This window comes from Cucurbita pepo, chromosome LG05 (assembly GCF_002806865.2).
Source record: "Cucurbita pepo subsp. pepo cultivar mu-cu-16 chromosome LG05, ASM280686v2, whole genome shotgun sequence".
Lineage (NCBI taxonomy): Eukaryota > Viridiplantae > Streptophyta > Magnoliopsida > Cucurbitales > Cucurbitaceae > Cucurbita > Cucurbita pepo.
The window spans coordinates 6,189,235-6,208,927 of NC_036642.1; the positions used below are offsets into that span (position 1 = coordinate 6,189,235).

Consider the following 19,693-nt stretch of genomic DNA (forward strand, 5'->3'; position numbering starts at 1 on the left):
TTTGGACAGGACTAAATCTAGTTTGGTTCTTATATTTTTATTTTTATTTTTTTATTATAAATACACATATAATAATAAATGAGTTGGAGATATGTTTGCCAACATGCTAAAGTATTGACCAATGCATTTAAAATTAATTAAATCATGGAATTTCTTTGTTTAAATTATTAAATATTCTACATTTTTTGTTCATGCCAAATATTGTATGGTTCAATGATGATTGTCATAGTGAAATTAGTTAAATATATTTATTTTTTCTCAATAAAATTTATAATAGGAAGGAACAAAATTTTACGCCCGAGTTTCGATAATATTTTTTAACTTGAATATAAAATATCATTGAAATTTCAAATATAACTAAACTAAAAATTTAATTAATATCTTTAAATTAATTTTTTTTTTTTTTTGAAAAATACCCTCGTAGCGTTTTAATACTTTTAATATTATTAATACTCTTAAACTTTTAAAAAAAAGTTTTAAAGTATATTTTTGAAATAAAGTATTAACAGTTACCATCTAAATCTAAATATGTTTTAAAAACAAAATATTAACAATTTTCATTTAATTATATTTTTAAAAATAACTAAGTTTTAAGCGTTTTAATTCAAGTCTCTATATAAAATAAAACTTAATATAAAAAAATACCTTTTATTTAACTTATTTAGACGGCCAAATATAAAAAAGCCCAATCGATATTTATGCAAAGTTTTATAATATTAAAACAAAACACTTCTCGAGTGGAAAATAAAATAAAAAAAGAGAGCATGAAATTTCGTGACAAAATAAATTAAAACCCCAAAATTCAACTTTTGACTCACATTTATTTATTTATTAATTTTTTTAATTTAATACCACTGTAAATATTAATAGTAAAATTAGATTAAAAAAGGGGAAAAAATAATGTTAAAATTATACCAATATAACTTTTTTAAAATAAAAAAAATCGAAATGGTTTTGTTGTACCTGAAATTTATTTAATTAAATACTAGGTTAATATTTAATGTACAAAATAATTATTTACCATAAATCATTGACTTTAAATCTATGAAAACAACGGATTACGTAAATTATTTTAACAATATATTTTTTTTATAAAAATAAATTGTAATTAATTTAATTTTCTATAATAAATTGAAAAAATCACATCAATTTTATAACATATTCAGAGTTCAAAAAAGTATAAGTAAATAATTAAAAAATGTGGTATTTTGTATAACTTAACTTAATAATTATTAAAAAAATGCGTTAAATTATCCATATTTTTTTAAAAAAAATTATAATAATATTCTAAAATAAGTTTTTACAAATTTTTTTAATAACATTTAATATATTATTATTGAAAAAAAAAAGAAAAAACATTACCCCACGCGCGGACATGAAGATTGCGACGGTTTCACCACTCCCCATTTCGTATTATTTATAATTTGGCGCTTAGAGGTGCATCTTACGCGGCTCCAACAACTCGCAGCTGAAGAACAAGAGAGAGAAACAGATTGAGTGGAGTGAGAGAGAAGAGAAAACTAAAAAAGCAGTGTGATGAAGCGGAATGATGAGGCTGTAAGAAAGTGAAGAAGCTAACACAGGCTTTGGATCGGAGCAAAAAAATCGCTTCAATCCTCTTCCTTCTTCTTCTTAATCTCTACTTTCTCGATTCCCCAAGCAACTCTACTTCAACTTCTTCCCTACTTGCTGCTGCTCGCCTTTTTTGCCATCACTTTTTTTTCTTCAAAATCTGTGTGATTGATTAGGGAGGAAGTTGCGTGGCTGTGGATTGGAAGATTGAGGAGTTCGTGGTTTGGTTTAACTTTCATTCGTTGGGGTTTCTCCATCTGACTTTTGGTTTGTTGCAATGGGAGCTCGTTGCTCCAGATTTGGCCTCTGTTTTTGGCCTTCTCAGATCGAATCTAATCTCAACGACTTGTCGTGTGCTGGTGAGTGTTACTTTGTGGTTTTCATTTGTTGATGGAGGTTTTTTTTTGTTTTTTTTTTGTTTTTTTTTTGTTTTTTTGTTGTCGTTGTTGGAATTAGGGTGTTGTTGTTTGTGTTTTTGAATGCAGAGAATGATGATGCATTGCCTGGATTCTGTGAGTACAGCTTTGATCAACTAAGAGCTGCTACTTCGGGATTTTCTTCGGAGAACATTGTTTCTGAGCATGGTGAGAAAGCGCCCAATGTTGTTTACAGAGGCAAGCTTGATGATGACCGAGTGATCGCTGTGAAGCGCTTCAATAAGTCGGCCTGGCCCGATTCTCGCCAATTCCTAGTCCGTGATTTTGCTCTGATTTGATATTATGCATTGCCTTAATGTTACTGAGCTGTCTGAGTGTGCGTATTAATGTCTAAGGAGGAGCGTTTAAGGTGATTGTTAGTTGTGTTTTGGCTTTTCAGGATGAAGCTAGAGCCGTGGGGCAGCTAAGGAACCAGCGGTTGGCGAATTTGATCGGCTGCTGCTGCGAGGGCAATGAGAGATTACTAGTGGCTGAGTTCATGCCCAATGAAACTCTCTCCAGACACCTTTTTCACTGTAAATTTTCGTCTAGCCTTTTGCCCTCTTCCATTGACGCTAAATGAGTGTTTATGATGCTGAAAGTTATGGATTTCGCTTTTTCTTTTTGGTTGCTCTTTTATACTTTATATACATCGAAGTAAACTACACAAATAATCCTATCTTTGTTCGTGGTTGGAAAGCAAGCATGCAAGTGCACGCTTTTAGTTAATTTGAATACTTTTATGGTTGATTGTCTGTAGGGGAAACCCAGCCCATGAAATGGGCAATGAGGCTTCGAGTGGCATTATATTTAGCACAAGCTTTGGAGTACTGCAGTAGCAAGGGACGGGCCCTGTACCATGATCTTAATGCTTATAGAGTTCTCTTCGATCAGGTACATATTTTGTTCTTTTCAAGTGTTGGGACATATTTCATGGGCTGTTAGTAATTAGCTATGCCCGACAGGATGGCAATCCCAGGCTCTCATGTTTTGGCCTTATGAAGAACAGCAGAGATGGAAAGAGCTATAGTACCAACCTGGCTTTCACCCCTCCTGAATATATGAGAACAGGTATTGAACATCTACTGGTTAGATATGGTGTGTTCAAGTCATTCTTAAAGATTTGTCGGTAAAATTCTCTCTATATATATACCTTTTTAGGTGCATTTCCTAATCACTCTGGGTATTATGCTAATTGTATAATATCCATTTGACAGGGAGAATATCGCCAGAAAGTGTTGTGTACAGCTTTGGCACTCTATTGCTTGACCTACTCAGTGGGAAGCATATTCCCCCAAGCCATGTAAATTGTTTCTCCCTTTAGAGGTTTCTCTGCATGTGGAAGTTTGGTTTGACTTTATCCTCAAATACAACCCAAGAATTTTACTCCAGAACTTTATCTTATACAAAAACTTGTGATTCTGGAAATCTAGCCTCAATAACTTGGCTGCGGCTCTGACTAATTACCAGCATTTTAAAGAACATTATGTTAAGGATTCTTGGAGAGGAGTCCCACGTCGGCTAATCAAGGAGTTGATCATGGGTTTATAATTAAGGAATAAATCTCCATTGGTGTGAGGCTCTTTGGGGAAACCAAAAGCAAAGCCATGAGAGTTTATGCTCAAAGTGGACAATATCATACCATTGTGGAGAATCGTGGTTCCTAACATATTGCACTCGGCTATCTTTAGTTATTATTTAAGCTTTTGCATTCTGGAATTAGGGAACTTCATGTTGAATTTTAACCAAGTTCACTTCTCTCAGGCACTGGATCTTATCCGTGGAAAAAATTTTCTGATGCTGATGGACTCATGTTTAGAGGGTCATTTCTCTAATGACGATGGAACTGAATTAGTGAGGTTGGCTTCAAGATGTTTACAATATGAACTTCGTGAGAGGCCAAATGTCAAGTCACTTGTAATTGCTCTCACAGCTCTTCAGAAAGAAACCGAGGTACAACCACCCGTTTGATTAGATGTCCTGATATTAACTATCCATAAAAGTCGTGCTAGTTAGCATAGTCTGTAAAAGATGCTATGTTTGATACTGTACGCAACATAATATAGGCCACAGTCCAGTAATATTCTATACAGCCGGTTGGCAATAATGCAGAAAAAAGAGAATCGTCCAAATTTATACAGTTCTTTGTCTTTCCACTGGTCTATGTCAGGTTCCTTCTCATGTTCTTATGGGAATTTCCCACGGGAATGCTTCCTCCAAGGAAATGTCATTATCACCTTTTGGGGAGGCTTGCTCAAGATCGGATCTTACTGCAATACATGAACTTTTGGAGAAGGCTGGATACAAAGATGATGAGGGAGTTGCAAATGAGGTTGGCAAATTCATCTATAAATTAAAATTTCTAAGATCAGAGATAATGGAGGCAACTTTATGTTCATTAGGAATTCTTTGATCATTCTAATGAACACGTGAAATTAGGCTATTTCGTTTTCTTGTCCATGCCAGTAAAATGCAGCTAGCTAATTTTTAGTGGCATAATTCCTCCTTTATTTATAGAACTGAAAAATCCTTTTAATAGCTTTTATACTTTTCATTGCTCATCGCAGAGAATTTGCTTTATTTATCTTGCAGCTCTCTTTCCAAATGTGGACAAGCCAAATACAGGAAACACTCAATTCTAAAAAGCGTGGAGACTCAGCATTTCGAGCCAAAGACTTTGTAACTGCCATTGATTGCTACACGCAAGTACGTGATTAATTTTCAAAGATGGGTTACTTTGAAACCGTTTTTTTATCCTCCAAAACCTCACATAAATGCCAGTAAAAACTTATATTAGGATCTCAAATTCAATCATGGGCTCATGCACTCATAAGAACAAGTGAAAGGCCAGTAGAATTTGGTTTAAAATTGTTTGGAAGACTGATATTTACTGGCTCTATCGATATGCAATGACCGAATCGATATGTTTTGGTGCTCGGTTTTTTGACGTTGATATGTTTTGGGTTTACAGTTCATAGATGGAGGAACCATGGTATCACCAACAGTATTTGCGAGACGTAGCTTGTGTTACTTGATGAGTGATATGCCTCAGGAAGCATTAGGAGATGCTATGCAAGCTCAAGTGGTATCACCAGATTGGCCAACAGCCTTGTATCTGCAAGCTGCAGCTCTGTTCATCCTTGGAATGGAAAATGATGCACAAGAAACTTTGAGAGATGGGACATCTCTGGAATCCAAAAAAGAAAGAACTTAAAAAAGAAAATGTATAGGTATTTCTCTTTAATTTAACATTATTCTTATATTTGTTCTTATGTCTTCTCGCCTTTACTGTTAAGTTTCTGCAACACCGAAAGGGTTTGATTACTAAACTTGTGAGTTGGTGTTGGTGCAAATTTATATTTTCTTTGCCCAACAAAGCTATCTGTGATTCTCTTCTGCTCCAGATGTCAAATCTCTTGTTATATCCGTTATGTTCGAAGCAAAATGTTGTCGAATTAGATGATAAAGTCTAAGTGCAACCAAATTCGGATTTTGCCACCATTTTAAAGGTTGGTTTGGAACGAAGAAAAAAAGTTTTAAAATATTAAGGAAAAACAGTTTCGAACTTGGATGGTTAGACTGTACATCGCCAACCTTAGCATTCGACCAAAAAATCATAAGGTCGAATTTCCACGTCATTTCGAACTAAAAAAAGACTGCACGATTGATCTACTTATACTAAAATTGCAATCGTTAAACCCCGCTATACTATATACAATTTTATAGAATATTTGACAATCAAGAGACCTTAAAAAAAGGGTTTTGAGAGGAAAATTGTCTTGTATATATATTCTTTTATCCTCGGAATAGTTTTTGAGGCGTTTGAAGGCTTGATGTTTGAATCTTCGACCTAAACCTTCTTAAACTATAATAAATAAATAAATAAAAGTTACCATGTTAGTAACTTCTAAAATCGACTAGATTTTGAGACATTTTAAGACTTATGTTTGAATCTTCGACCTAAATCTTCTTAAACTATAATAAATAAATAAATAAAAGTTAACATGTTAGTAACTTCTAAAATCAGGTAACAATTATATGTTAAACATTTCAGAGATGAGAAAAATTAGAAAGCTTTCTTTTCCATGGTCTTTTCCGTTAATCAAATGAAGTTTTTCTCACAAAATTACAGTTTTGAATGAAATTAACGAAGTTTTTCTCACAAAATTACAGTTTTGAATGGTAATTGAAGACCGCCTCTTATCTTTGACTTCTCGTAAACATTTCAAACTACTTTTAGAGTAAAAATAAATTAAAATATTGAACCGGAAGCCGACATGATGGAACATTATTTTTTTTAGACTTAATTTTGGCCAAAGTCCTAATCAGTGACTGCACCGTTTTAAGTTACTGTTACATCAACTTTTCATCCAATATTCTAATAAATTTCTACTTCATAAAGTAATTTTAAACCAAAGGACATGTTCACGAGTATTTTTTCTATGTTCGTCTCACAGCTTTTTTTATGTTCGTCTGACAGCAGGACGAAGAACAAAGATTAACAAATACCAACTAGATTCTTCAACCTATTTAACATAAAAATCCAGTAGAAACTGAGAATAGGAAACGAGTTCTAGCTTACACAGTTCGGGATGATTGATCTTTCTTTTATCTCGGAAACAAGCAAAAAGCTCAAAATGCTCCTCATATGATGACGTTAGGAAACCTGACTACATTTAAGGACTGCTAATATAGAGAGAATTAGAACTCTGTGAACTTGGAAATAAGGTAGGCCAAAAAGAATCAGCAGCTTAAATTTCTCTGCAGTCTCATGAAGTTTGAGCCTCAGCTGATGGGTTGCTTTCTCCCAAATTCGTCATTGTGGTTGGTTCGTTCTCTGATGATCTTGGCAAGCTTGGGATATACTTCCAACAGCGCTTGTGAACTCCACTGATCTTCTTCGGAGCTTCTGCAATGGGCGCGCCTGGAACCAATTTTTGTCAACCTCCATCGTTGATGGAAATAACTTGCACAAAGCAACAATAACATACAGAAATACAAGTTTGTAGATACCCAAATTTTAATCCTCATTTGTAAGTAACATAATCGTTGGCTATGTCGATCGCTAAGTCTACAGTCGCCTTGTTAGAGACTTCAAAAGGGACCAAATCTAGAGGCCTAAAGGGCAAACGTGCTAAACCAAACTCCATCTTAAGCCTTTCAGGACCTCATGTCTCTAAACTTGAATGCTTGCAGACTATTTATAATAGAACAAAGTAACTAAATTGTCATGAAGTATAATCCTATTAATAAACAGTGAACTATAACGTGTTGAGGATTGTTGGGAGTGAGTCTCACATTGGCTAATTTAGAGAATGATCATAGGTTTATAAGTAAAGGAATAAATCTCAATTGGTATGAGGCCTTTCGGGGAAGCCCAAAGCAAAGTCATGGGAGCTTATGCTCAAAATGGACAATATCATACCATTGTGGAGAGTCGTGATTCCTAACATAGTATCAGAGTCATGCCTTAAACTTAGCCATAACAATAAAATCCTCAAATATCGAACAAAGATTGTGAGCCTCGAAGGTGTAGTAAAAAAGTGACTAAAGTGTGGCTGTTCGAGAGCTCCATAAGCCTCAGAGGCTTATGGTGTACTTTGTTCGAGGGAAGGATTAGTGAGGATTGTTGGGAGTGAGTCCTACATTGGCTAATTTAGAGAATGATCATAGGTTTATAAGTAAAGGAATACATCTTCTTTGGTATGAGGCCTTTTGAGGAAGCCCAAAGCAAAACCATGAGAGTTTATGCTCAAAGTGGACAATATCATACCATTGTGGAGAGTCATGATTCCTAACATAACGTTCTAACTTTCATCTTTCCCAATCACGCATCTAAATTAGCTATAAAGCATGAACTCTTGATGTCATCGTCCCAAATTATAGAATTTAGCCTAGGCACAAAGATCATGTAAGAGATTCTAAGTATGTATGAATTCTCATTCTTCTAAACAAATATTCGAACAAAATCCCAGCAACGTGATAAAAACAAAAATGAAATTCCAACAACGATTAAGGAACTAAATTTAGTGATATAGAAACTCTAACCATTTTTATGAGCGATGCCCCAAGCCTTGCCATGCGTGCCATTCTGTAGAGAAAGTCAAAGGAAAAGCTTAAACCCTGAATCCTAATGTCCCGAAAGTAAACAGATTGTTAAGCTTCCTGTTTGATTATCAATAGTTAAGAGGGAAATGTCAAACGCCTCCAAACTCTAAAATTCTATGAAGTTCAGCAAATGATTAAAGAAACTACACAATCCCGCTTAATTTTTTACCCGAATCACAACCTTTTAAACCCCTCAATCCGTCTATTTGATTAAATGCACATAAGAAATGATAACCACCAGCAGAAAATGTATATAGTTCCTTTCCAAAATTTCCGAAGATTATAGAGGGAAAATAATCGCAAACGAACCAGCATCCAAATCCAAGAAACAGAACCAGATGGAGACAGACCTTATACAGATTAATCTTGGTGATCTGGTACGATATTTCATCCCAGTGACCCTTGGCGACATGGTATCCTACCCCCCAATTGGGTAAAAACTGAATTACTTCGAACAGGTTCTTCTTCTTCTTCCTCCGCTTGTTTTTACTCGCAGCAGCCGAGGCACTGGGATCCGAAGAAGAGGTTGACAGCGTAGAAGTGCTGAAGTTTCTGATAAAGCTCGAAGCTAGCCTGGAGAAATCTAGGGCTCGACTGATCGTAGTTCTGTTGGCGACCGCCATTGGCGTCTCTCTCTCTCTAGGTTTGGTTGCTCCTCTCCGGTACTAAGTGAAAATGGGGAGTTTTTGTGTATTGCTTTTCTACCCTTTCAATTTACATATTTACAATTATAATCCCTCCCTATTATATAAAATATTAATAAAATATATATATATATATATATCCCTTTCATTAATAGGGCCGACCCTACTCGTAGTTATAAATGAAGAGGACGCGGGGAGAATTTTTTTTTCTATTAGCTAGATGAAGCTAGCGACGAAAATTATATTAATCGTCCCCGACGATTTCATCCATAGGGCTAACCCTGCTCGGAGTTAGAAATAAAGAGGGAGCAGATAGAGATTTCTTCCTACTAGCTAAACGAAGCTAGAGACGGAAATTATATTCCCCATTCTCGACAATTTTATTCATGGGTCGTGTCCATTTCATTTATAGAGCCGACCCTGCTCGGAATGTTGAGAATTATAGAGATAGATTATTTTTGGTTAAGTTTTTTTAATTCACCGCTAGATTTCAACTAAATAAACCAAATAAAGAGAGAAAATGTGTGCATAATAATTCAATTTTAGCCTTCATAAAAAAATGTGTAATTAAAAAAAGTTAAATGTAATAATTCAAAATTTTTTAATGACCGATATATACAAATTAATTAGATATACCAAATTAAATAAATGATAATAATTATTTATTTTCTCTTAATTGTAAATAATGTTAAGTAACCTTTCAGTTAATTTTATTTATTATTTTAATGAAAATGTATAATTTTGATATATTTCAAAGAATAATATATTTTTAGATATAAATTTCAAAATTGTATGTAAAAATCAAAATTTTCAATTAAAATTTATTTGTGGGTAAATATTTGGTATAATTTAAACGTATAAAATAATTACTGAAATGATAATACGTTATTGATATGGAATGAAAGTCCCACCTCGACTAATTTAGGGAATGATTATTGATTTATATAATCAAGGAATACTCTTTATATTGATATGAGGTCATTTGAGAAAGTTTGAAGCAAAACTGTGAAAGCTCAGGCTTACGATTTGGAGAGGCGTGTTCATCTAATCCATTGAAACTACGGTTTTTGCATTCCCCCGTCAACAAGCTTTGATCGGACGTTTTCCCCAAATTTTCCTTTTACGGACATTTATCGTTACCATCTTCAATCTTCACGGAGCTCACTTGAAGGCCGAATTTTTGTTAAAGCTTATGGGAAATCTGTATCCAGGAACGTATCTTGAGCTTCCTTGAATTTCCTTTTACGGCAAATTTCATCTGGTTTTGATTAGAAAGTATGAACTTGTCGGTGAAGAACAACTACGAGAATCAAAGAATTTGTTGACTTCTGTCTCTACCTGATCGGGTTGAGAGCGATGGAGTTTGCTTCTCTGTTTAATTTCAGCATTCGGAAACCATATGAAGCTCTGTTTTGGATTTGTGCTGTTCTACTGGTGCGGAATAGTAAAGGCTCCTCGTCGTATTCCAACTATTTGATCGGACTTGGAAGCTACGATATCACTGGACCAGCGGCGGATGTTAACATGATGGGATATGCTAACATGGAACAAATTGCTGGTGGAGTTCATTTCAGATTGCGAGCTCGTACATTTATTGTCGCGGAGCCGCAGGGTGAGAGGGTGGTATTTGTTAATCTCGATGCTTGCATGGCCTCGCAGCTGGTGACAATCAAGGTGCTTCAGAGATTGAAGGAAAGGTATTTGAAATGTTTCCTTTCAATCTATAACTAAGTTAAGAAACTTGCTAGAAAAAACTGAAATAAAAACGTTGAGATATATGCTGTTCTTCTGATGAAATCCGTATAGAAAGGGAAGGGGACATTGTTTGGAGTTTGGAGCCATTTCTAATGTCGTTCAATTTCAGGTATGGAGACCTTTATACTGAAAAAAATGTAGCCATTAGTGGAATACATACACATGCCGGACCAGGTGGTTATCTCCAGTACATTGTTTACATAGTGACATCTCTTGGATTTGTGCGACAGTCATTTGATGTTCTTGTAAATGGTATTGAGAACAGCATTATTCAAGCTCACGAGAATCTGCGCCCTGGCTCTATTTTCATAAACAAAGGTAAGGGATAGGACTCATTATCATTGCACTTGATTCAGTGCAAGTACTGCAATTTTCTTTCTTTCTCTTCATTGGGGGTTTAATCTTATTGCAAAGAGATACATATGTTGCCCTGATGACATAGAAACAGATTCTGAACGTTGGATAGAATGCTTTTGTTTATATGAACAATATGAGATTTGATCTGATGACTGCATGAAGAAAGTTATTGCAGACTGGATCTTTTTGCAACTAAGCAAGATGAATTGCCTGTGGTTTTTTGTTGTTCAACTTGCAGGAGAGCTTTTAGATGCAGGTGTGAACCGCAGCCCTAGTGCATATCTCAATAACCCTGCAGAAGAGCGCCAGAAATACGACTACAATGTTGACAAGGAGATGACACTATTGAAATTTGTGGATCTAGAATGGGGTCCTATTGGTAGCTTTAATTGGTTTGCAACTCATGGAACTTCTATGAGTCGTACAAACTCATTGATTAGTGGGGATAACAAAGGTGCTGCTGCACGATTCATGGAGGATTGGTTTGAGAAAAAATGTGGGATCGCCTCAGATCTTGATATATCTGTAGAGGACACAATCCCTCGAAGGGTCTCAAACATAATACCTGACCTTTTCATCAATCGTAAGTTTTTTTCTTTTTACGAGCTTTACGTCAAAGTGCTGGTCATATGGTTCAACTCTCAAAAAACTGATAGCTAGGGAAGGTAGTGTGGATGTTGTTTAGTATGGATACAACTATAGTTCTATCATTGCTGTAGCTGCTTGTCCATAATTCTTTATCAAATAGCCCAGACATATCTTTATATCAAGTGAACTCAAAAAAAGAAAAGGTCGGCGTATCAACTCTTGGATAATTTCCTTATCAATGTTTAGTGGATGCAATACTAATATGATTTTGGATACGCTTTAAACAAATATTTTTAATTCGTAACTTTTTTCCTTTGATACTCTATTTATAGGAACATCACATACGGGACTGGGTCTACTCTCTTGCCCGAGTTTATATTTCCAGTAAAAACCATATTAGCCAGCTTCCCATACCAATACCTTCATTCCAATATTCTATATCTCAATCAGTGAATTAAACAAATGTTCATTAAAATGATAAATCACATAAAGTTCCAAACCATCTTAAAACAATATCCAAAACATTATTCCACAACTTTTTGTGACATGCACTTGTTCAACTTTTGTCAATTTCTTCAGTCCTCTTCTGGTTAACATGATTGCCAAAAGTAAAATATTGGTACGACTGAGATATTTGGTAGAGTACTCAATGATTTACATGATATGATTAGCTTCTGGGATTCACTGAAGTACTGACCAGTATAGAATAGTTTTTAACTGCAGAAGGAGGTGTAATATATTTAAATTAGTCTAGTTATCAATTCAAATGTCAGTTATGCATCTGGCATATGGTTTTGATGACAGAATACTTGGTCAAGCTGCATACATGGAGCAGATATTTGTAAAGTCAATACAGTAAAAAAAAGAAAAAAAGTTCTCTTGTAGACAAACTATGAAAGAGGAAACACATCATTCTCAATTTCCTGGTATTTTTCTGACACAGATCACGAGTTACTTGAGCTTGCTGCATCTTTCCAATCTCCTTCTGGTAGACCAGCAACCAGGATTCTAAGTTCTTCAAGGCGTGTCAGGGGTGCCCTCAGGAATGCTGATAAACCTCAATTTGTGTCAGCATTTTGTCAATCAAATTGCGGTGATGTTAGCCCAAATGTTCTTGGTGCCTTCTGTATAGATACTGGACTTCCATGTGATTTCAATCACAGTACCTGTGATGGGAAGAATGAGTTATGCTATGGCCGAGGACCAGGGTAAGTGTCCTGCACTTGAAGATCCTTTTTAATTTCAGAGAAGCTATAAGTAAATTGTGACATCAACATGCCAGTTATCCTGATGAATTCGAAAGCACACGGATTATAGGAGAGAGACAATTCAGAAAAGCAGTTGATCTGTTTAGTAATGCACTAGAACAGTTAAAAGGAAAGGTTGACTTTCGACACACATACGTAGACTTCTCTAAGCTTGAGGTCACTCTTGAACGTGGAGGAACTACTGAAGTGGTACAAACATGTCCTGCTGCAATGGGGTACTCATTTGCTGCTGGAACCACTGATGGACCCGGTGCCTTTGATTTTGAGCAAGGAGATGACAAGGTAATAATTACATTAATTGGTAGTTATTACAGTATGAATGATTCCATCTATGGACTCTCACCATCCTTCTTTACCTCAATGATGTTAATTTATCAGGGAAATCCATTTTGGAGGATCATACGTAACTTTTTAAAGACACCAAAGAAGGAACAAGTTGATTGTCAACGGCCAAAGCCCATCTTACTGGATACTGGTGAAATGACAAAACCGTATGATTGGGCTGTAAGTTCCAATTACATGCGTATAATAAACTGTCCATAGGAATGATCAATTGTTTTGCCCATTATAGTCTGTCTTTCTAAAATTTTCTAGTATTTCTTTTTCTTAAACAATAAACAACTTCTCATTGATATAATGAAAAAGGAAAAGATGATCAAGGTTACAAACTCATGAAGGGAGTTAAAATAGGAGAGAGAAAATACAAAATCAAGAACTTAGAAAATACTTATCGACATCAATGACTATGTCCATGTATTGTGAAATTAATTTTCATTATTTCTACAGCCGTCAATACTTCCCATCCAAATCCTCCGAGTGGGGCAGCTTATCATTCTTGGAGTACCTGGAGGTAGTAGCTTTCTTTATTGCTCTACTTTCTCTACCAGTTTATGCACTTCGCACATATATTGGGAGAGTCGCCTTCGTTTTCCATGCTTATCATTCTTGGGGCAGCTTATCATGCTTGTTGAAGTTTTTAGTTTGTTTCATATTGACGGATTTATATGCAATTGTGTGTGCAAACCTGAAGCTTGGCTGGAATAAGTAGGCCATACTTCTGCATGTGTTATTATGTCTAAAGTGCTTAGGTATACAATGTAGCTGCAAGGAAGTCCTTAATTGGCTTGATGTGGTTTGGAGAAGGTGACTATCGGGAACATTGAGTTTACATTTCTCCATCATTATGAATAGAAAGTCCCCAGAAAATATCATCTTTCATAAGTGAATTACCCTGTCCCCCTTTTCTGATCCTCCTCAACTCATAAATTATTTGAGAAAGCCTTGGTTTACCGTTGGATTTTGCAAATTTTGCTATCTGTGGATGTATTTGAATTTTCCTTTATGAAGGAATCCAAGGAACTAAAAAATTCTGAAACCCATCTGTGAAAAATTTTAGCTGGAAAGAAAGTGACAAAATTTTCAGAATAATGGAAGACAGTGGGAACAATGTGAAGACATTTGAGACCTCGTTATTTTTATTACTTATGGATTACCTTACAACATTCCCCGCTGGCTGCAGAAAGTAACTTTATTTCTCCCAGTAATTTTGCTTAACCATTGATATTGCCTTTTTCTCTGATCACTTCGTTTGCATTCTTTAAGCTTCATGTCTTCGCATGAAAAGTTCATGTGATCTTTTCTAGAATAATTTTCCATCTGCTTACAGAATTCCAAAAAGTTCATAATTTCACTGTCACGTTGTCGCTTTCACTCCGAAGTCTGATATCTGTTAGAACTCTTTTGCTGCCAGAATTTACGACAATGGCTGGGAGGCGCCTTCGTGATGCTGTGAAAACAGTGCTAACGGATGGAAGTAAAAGTGAATTGAGTGGTGACGTTCATATTGTTATTGCGGGATTAACAAATTCTTACTCACAGTATGTCACCACTTTTGAAGAGTACCAAGTTCAGAGATATGAGGTCAGTTCTCCATGTAGAGGCTAAACAGTTGCATGTGGAATTGGTTTTCAGGCAATTTAGGAGATCCTTTCATAGTGGAGAAATATTTAGTCACAGTAAAAAAAAAAAATAGTAGATAGAAGAGTTCTTGCAAGTTAACTCAATAGTATGGTTGCAAATGCTGAGAATCATTATCATTACTNTTTATTTATCTACTTATTTTATTGCTCTGGTCTATTCCTTTCTTCATTATTTCTTTCAAGTTTATTAGTTGTTTTATGAATCTGTGGATACCTACTCTTTAATTCTTTCAAGTTTAGTTGTTGTTCTATGAATCCGACAGCTTTTATTTTATCTATAAGCCCGAGACTTGTAAATGCTGTAAATCTTGATACTGCTATTTAGAATTCCGCATGAACACGTCTTATTGTTGAAGTACAAATGGATTCTTCTGCATTTCCTCTCTTAGCTCTTAGGATAATAAAAAGAACAAACAACTTAGAGACATAAAGAAGTGTAGAAGACAGAATGTTCTTTGGTGATGCTGTAGCATGAATTTTGTATTTTCTAACTTACCCACACAAAATCTTGGTTTTCAGGGTGCCTCTACACTATACGGTCCTCATACTCTAAGTGCCTACATTCAAGAGTTTAAGAAGCTTGCCCATGCGCTCATAGATGGCCAAGCAGTTGGTGCAGGGCCACAACCTCCAGATTTACTGAATAAACAGATAAGCCTACTACCGCCTGTTGTGATGGATGCAACTCCTCGTTCAGTTAAATTTGGGGATGTAAAGTCTGATGTTCCCAAGAATTCCACCTTCAATAGAGGTGATATGGTGACAGTTACCTTTTGGTCGGCCTGTCCTCGGAACGATCTCATGACTGAAGGTACATATGCATTGGTGGAGGTTCTTCATGACAAAAAACTGTGGGTTCCAGCCTACGACGACGACGATTTCTGCCTGCGTTTTAAGTGGTCGAGACCGTTCAAGCTTAGCAGTCAAAGCTATGCAACCATAGAATGGAGAATCCCTAAAACTGCAACTCCAGGAGTTTACAGAATAACACACTTTGGGGCAGCAAAAGTACTTTTTGGATCGATCAACCATTTCACAGGCTCATCTACTGTTTTTGGTGTAGTGTAGGACATGTACAAAGGTACATAAATTGCAGGTTATCAATGTCCGTCTTCTAATTCAAATCCAAGTTGCTTTACAAGTTTACATCTGGGACTATCTTACAGAAAAACACAACTAACATGGGGAATGTGTTCTGTATACAGTTTCTGAATCTGGACTGTTCACATTAAAATTTCGACCTTAAAAGAAAGAAATACATGTCAATTACTACTTAACTATGTTCATGTTGATAGGTGTTATTCTAAAGATGATACCGAAAGTTTTGGGACGGTTGTCCTAGAAATTTTCATGTGGTTTGGGTCTGCCTAGGAATTCAAGGGGTTATTCTTTTCCCCAATTATTGCTTTTGTGAAGCATGAACTCATTAGTTTGCCATTTCTTAATCTTCCTCTTGATCATAAGAGAACCTTTGGCATTCTCATGAACCAAGCAGTCATTTGTGAATTGATTTTCATCCCTTTCAGAAAGCGTACTCATATGGTTTTTGCTTATACCCTATGAGAGCCTATGTGATGCGACTTTTGAAGCTAAATTAAAAATCAATCAAAGTAAGATTAGGGTGTACATTACCTAACTCGAATTATAAGAGTGGAGATGGATTGTGTTCGATTAATTTTCTGAAATTGAATAGTTTTGGTTAAAGTATCGGGTTCATTAGACTAAATTTCGAGTCGATTCGAACCCAACAAAATTTTATAAAATAACTTATGTATTTGTGCGAGTTGGGGCTGCTATAGCTTACGGCTAGAGGCATGGAGGCCCAATACAAGGATAACAAGCATAAAGCATAGTTTATGGCTAGAGGCATGGGACCCAACAGAGAGAGTAGTAAGGATAACAAGTATGGAGCCCACCAAGCGAGGTGCAGGAGCAGCGGTCAAGTGCTTGGTATGAATAAGTTTTTTATTATTATTATTATTATTATTATTATTATTATTATTATTATTATTATTATTATTATTATTATTGTTGAAAATTAAGAGAGAACCGAAATTGAGGAAGGAAAATCATATGAGTCCTTAATTCATGAAGTCCAAAGTTGATATCTTAATATTGATTTTCTGGTAATTATGTGATATTTTAATTCTAAAATGTTCAGGTTTGAATGTAGTTATATATATTATTTTTTCTATTATTATGTTTAGTTTATATATGAAAAAGCAAATATCATTTTCTATTTTATGAACTTTTAATGATAAAAAAAAAAATCTCACTATTTCATACTATTTTTAAATATATTATTTATAATAGGAATAAAATTATAACATTTTTAAACCCATTATTCGCATTATTTTTATAATAAGAATAAACTAATAAATAATCATCCGATCTTAATTTTAAGAATATGATTTAAATAGTTTGATTGATTATGATTTATATACATGCATTTAATGCATTTAAGTGATTTTGAAGCACAATCATATTTGAGTAATTTTAAAGCATGTTGTTTGAAACTGGGAATTTCTGTTTTTGTGTTTGTTGGAGAGTGAAAGTCTTTTTAGGCTTTTTTTTTTTTTTACTCTCTAATACTGAGTTTTACTAAAATTATTCAAAATGTTTTTATCGGTGGATTTAGTTTAGTTATAATTTCTCAACAGTTAAAAAGAGCGATTATAAATTAATTTTGATTAGTTTGTGAACTTTTATATCTTTTATTTAAGGTTGTACGAACCCTAAAATAACTCGACAATCTAACTGAAAAAATAGAGGGTTGATTGAGTCCAGTTGTGAAAAATTTTAGATTGAGTTAATTACTAATCCAATCAACCCCGAACTTTTGATTAATCCAAAAAAATTTCTCAATCTAATCCAATTGGACTCAGGTATAAAATGGATCCAACATTTGCTGTCTTTACAAAAATGTTTAAAGGAATTTCTTCCACGACTCGTCATTACTTATGGTTACAATTATATTGGCCAAAACATTCAATCTTCATCCCTCAAATATCGCATATCAAAATCAAATGATCATATGATGAGAGGGGAAATTGTTAAAATTGTAAGCTCAGAAACAGGAAAAGTACGTATTGGACAAGAAAAACTCCTAAAATACAACTAACTACTCTACTGCAGGAAACGTCCTAAATGGATTTATGAAACAAATGGCAACTGAATATACATTTATACCTGAGGTTTTGTCTCATCCTCATCGTCTTCTAACTGGGATCCATGTAAAATCTAACATGTCCCATCTCTGCTATTTTGTACTCAACAACGGCAGGTAGCTCAGAAGCCAGGCTGATGGTAACTGTATTAGATAGGGGTGTAGCCTTGGTGAATAAATTCATATACCTCAAAGAAAATGTCAAAGAAACTGGCTCGTTTAACTCTATAACTGTTGCTTCTTCTGGCTGCATTCCCCAAAATTGAGACAGATCAAAATTCAGTATTCAAAACAGAATTAAGTTAATGAAATCAGAACTCTGAAGTGTTAAGGCGCATGCAGACCTTGGCTACAGCAGCGTTCTGGCTGCAAACAATGTTTGCAGATCCTATATCACCTATTGTTGAGAACGTGACATCTTCCCTCGTCACAGAGATTATAACTGCAAGAATCGGTGAAGTCAATTAATTTTTTCATAATCCAAGAATTTGTCAGGTAAATCAGATAAAACACTGAAAGGTTAAGGTATTAGGATGTACCAGTATCACCAATGTTGCTGAGATCTTTGCAAATTCTAGCGAACTCAACGGAAGGCATTTTAACAATAGCATGATGCTCTAAATCTGGAATTCCAAGTAGCTCGCTGTCGATGTCCATCAATCTCATCTCAAAATTGGAAACCTTGCGTTGGGCTGATACCATGGATGGGACGGACAAAAGGTAAGAAAGAAAGCATCAGATACTCGCTTCAGATCCAGAGTCCGATGCACTTCTAGTTAACAATCATTGAAACTGACCTAAGAATCATACTATGTTTAGAGACGAAATGAACCTTGAGATGCAACTACGATTACTTAAATCTAACAGATCAAGAAGTTCAAAAGACAACAGAAAAATAATCCGATAATCTAAAAACTACATAACTACGAGAACGAGGTTCTAAAATGATTGAAATAACTAAAGAAAGACAGAAAGAGAAAGATCATACTGGGGCTTTCAAACACGAAAGTGATAGTATCATTGCCGTCATCAGCCTTGATTCTAATGGCATCATCATTGCCGGCACACTTGAGCATTTTCGACATGTTGTTCAAGTTCATTCCCACGGAAATGTTTCTGTCGCAGCGATATAGTTCAAAGGCCTCCGCTCGAAGGAGAAGAACCACCAGGGTAACATGGCTCGAATCCATGGCCTGAAGCGAGCATCCAGTGGCGGAATAATGGAAGTTTGCATCGGTCACAAAATCTTTGATCGACTCCAAGACCTTCTTGAGGAGCGAATTCTGAACAAGATGAAGTTCCAACATTTTCAGAGAAATTACAGAGCAATTGCTGGGGCTGGGTAGGGTTTGGAAAAGCGCGCGAGAAATGGGAAATGAAATTGGCTTTTATAGTCATGATTTGTGAACGCAATTTGAATAGGGAGAGTTCGATTTGACGTGTCCGGTAGTTTGATCGTTCCCGCCATTCATTGTGGGCCGTATTTCTACGGTAGGATTTCAGTTTGGCCCATTTACCCGTAGACTGGGCCTGCCGCTTGGGCCATGATTTATTGCTTTTTATCATTTAGGCCCATTAATGATGGGCCAAGAAATTTCTCTCCGGCCCACAATTTCCACTGCGGGCTTGACGTTTGGCCCATGGATTATGGGCTAGAGATTGTTTCGGTTGAAAATAAGTTCTCGTGGCTTTGCTCTGAACTTTTTCAAAAGGCCTCCCGTGGCTTTGCTCTGAACTTTTTCAAAAGGCCTCCTAGCAACGGAGATGTTATAAACCCATGATCATTCCTAAATTAACCAACATTTGATAGACAGGATCTTGATTGTATGGCTAACGATGA

At 35.4% G+C, this 19,693-nt stretch overlaps 4 protein-coding genes across 5 annotated transcripts; 2 read left to right on the top strand and 2 right to left on the bottom strand.

The window, feature by feature from the left end:
* The first annotated feature begins 1,453 nt into the window (after positions 1-1,453).
* On the top strand, positions 1,454-5,391 carry LOC111794436 (probable serine/threonine-protein kinase BSK3). The gene is made up of 10 exons (XM_023676451.1): positions 1,454-1,931; positions 2,058-2,263; positions 2,389-2,524; positions 2,749-2,882; positions 2,954-3,059; positions 3,206-3,291; positions 3,753-3,941; positions 4,159-4,320; positions 4,581-4,694; positions 4,960-5,391. Exons 1-10 carry the CDS (start codon positions 1,850-1,852, stop codon positions 5,200-5,202), a joined length of 1,458 nt encoding a protein of 485 aa, XP_023532219.1. The 5' UTR covers positions 1,454-1,849; the 3' UTR covers positions 5,203-5,391.
* Positions 5,392-6,486: 1,095 nt separating this feature from the next.
* Positions 6,487-8,801, bottom strand: LOC111794505. The gene is made up of 3 exons (XM_023676545.1): positions 8,447-8,801; positions 8,037-8,079; positions 6,487-6,912 (listed from the first exon to the last, which is right to left on the bottom strand). Exons 1-3 carry the CDS (start codon positions 8,717-8,719, stop codon positions 6,758-6,760), a joined length of 471 nt encoding a protein of 156 aa, XP_023532313.1. The 5' UTR covers positions 8,720-8,801; the 3' UTR covers positions 6,487-6,757.
* A 997-nt stretch (positions 8,802-9,798) lies between these two features.
* On the top strand, positions 9,799-15,977 carry LOC111794408 (neutral ceramidase 1-like). Of its 2 annotated transcripts, XM_023676395.1 has the most exons (9): positions 9,800-10,437; positions 10,605-10,813; positions 11,091-11,435; positions 12,384-12,648; positions 12,723-12,990; positions 13,087-13,212; positions 13,495-13,558; positions 14,459-14,628; positions 15,207-15,977. In XM_023676395.1, exons 1-9 carry the CDS (start codon positions 10,097-10,099, stop codon positions 15,753-15,755), a joined length of 2,337 nt encoding a protein of 778 aa, XP_023532163.1. In that variant the 5' UTR covers positions 9,800-10,096; the 3' UTR covers positions 15,756-15,977. The 2 variants fall into 2 exon arrangements, with proteins under 2 accessions (XP_023532162.1, XP_023532163.1); XM_023676394.1 differs by having other exon boundaries at positions 9,799-10,437; positions 12,723-13,212.
* Positions 15,978-17,672: 1,695 nt separating this feature from the next.
* Positions 17,673-19,190, bottom strand: LOC111794476 (proliferating cell nuclear antigen-like). The gene is made up of 4 exons (XM_023676510.1): positions 18,842-19,190; positions 18,393-18,545; positions 18,198-18,295; positions 17,673-18,100 (listed from the first exon to the last, which is right to left on the bottom strand). The coding sequence occupies exons 1-4, from the start codon at positions 19,158-19,160 to the stop codon at positions 17,906-17,908; spliced, it is 765 nt and encodes a 254-aa protein (XP_023532278.1). The 5' UTR covers positions 19,161-19,190; the 3' UTR covers positions 17,673-17,905.
* Between the last annotated feature and the right edge of the window lie 503 nt (positions 19,191-19,693).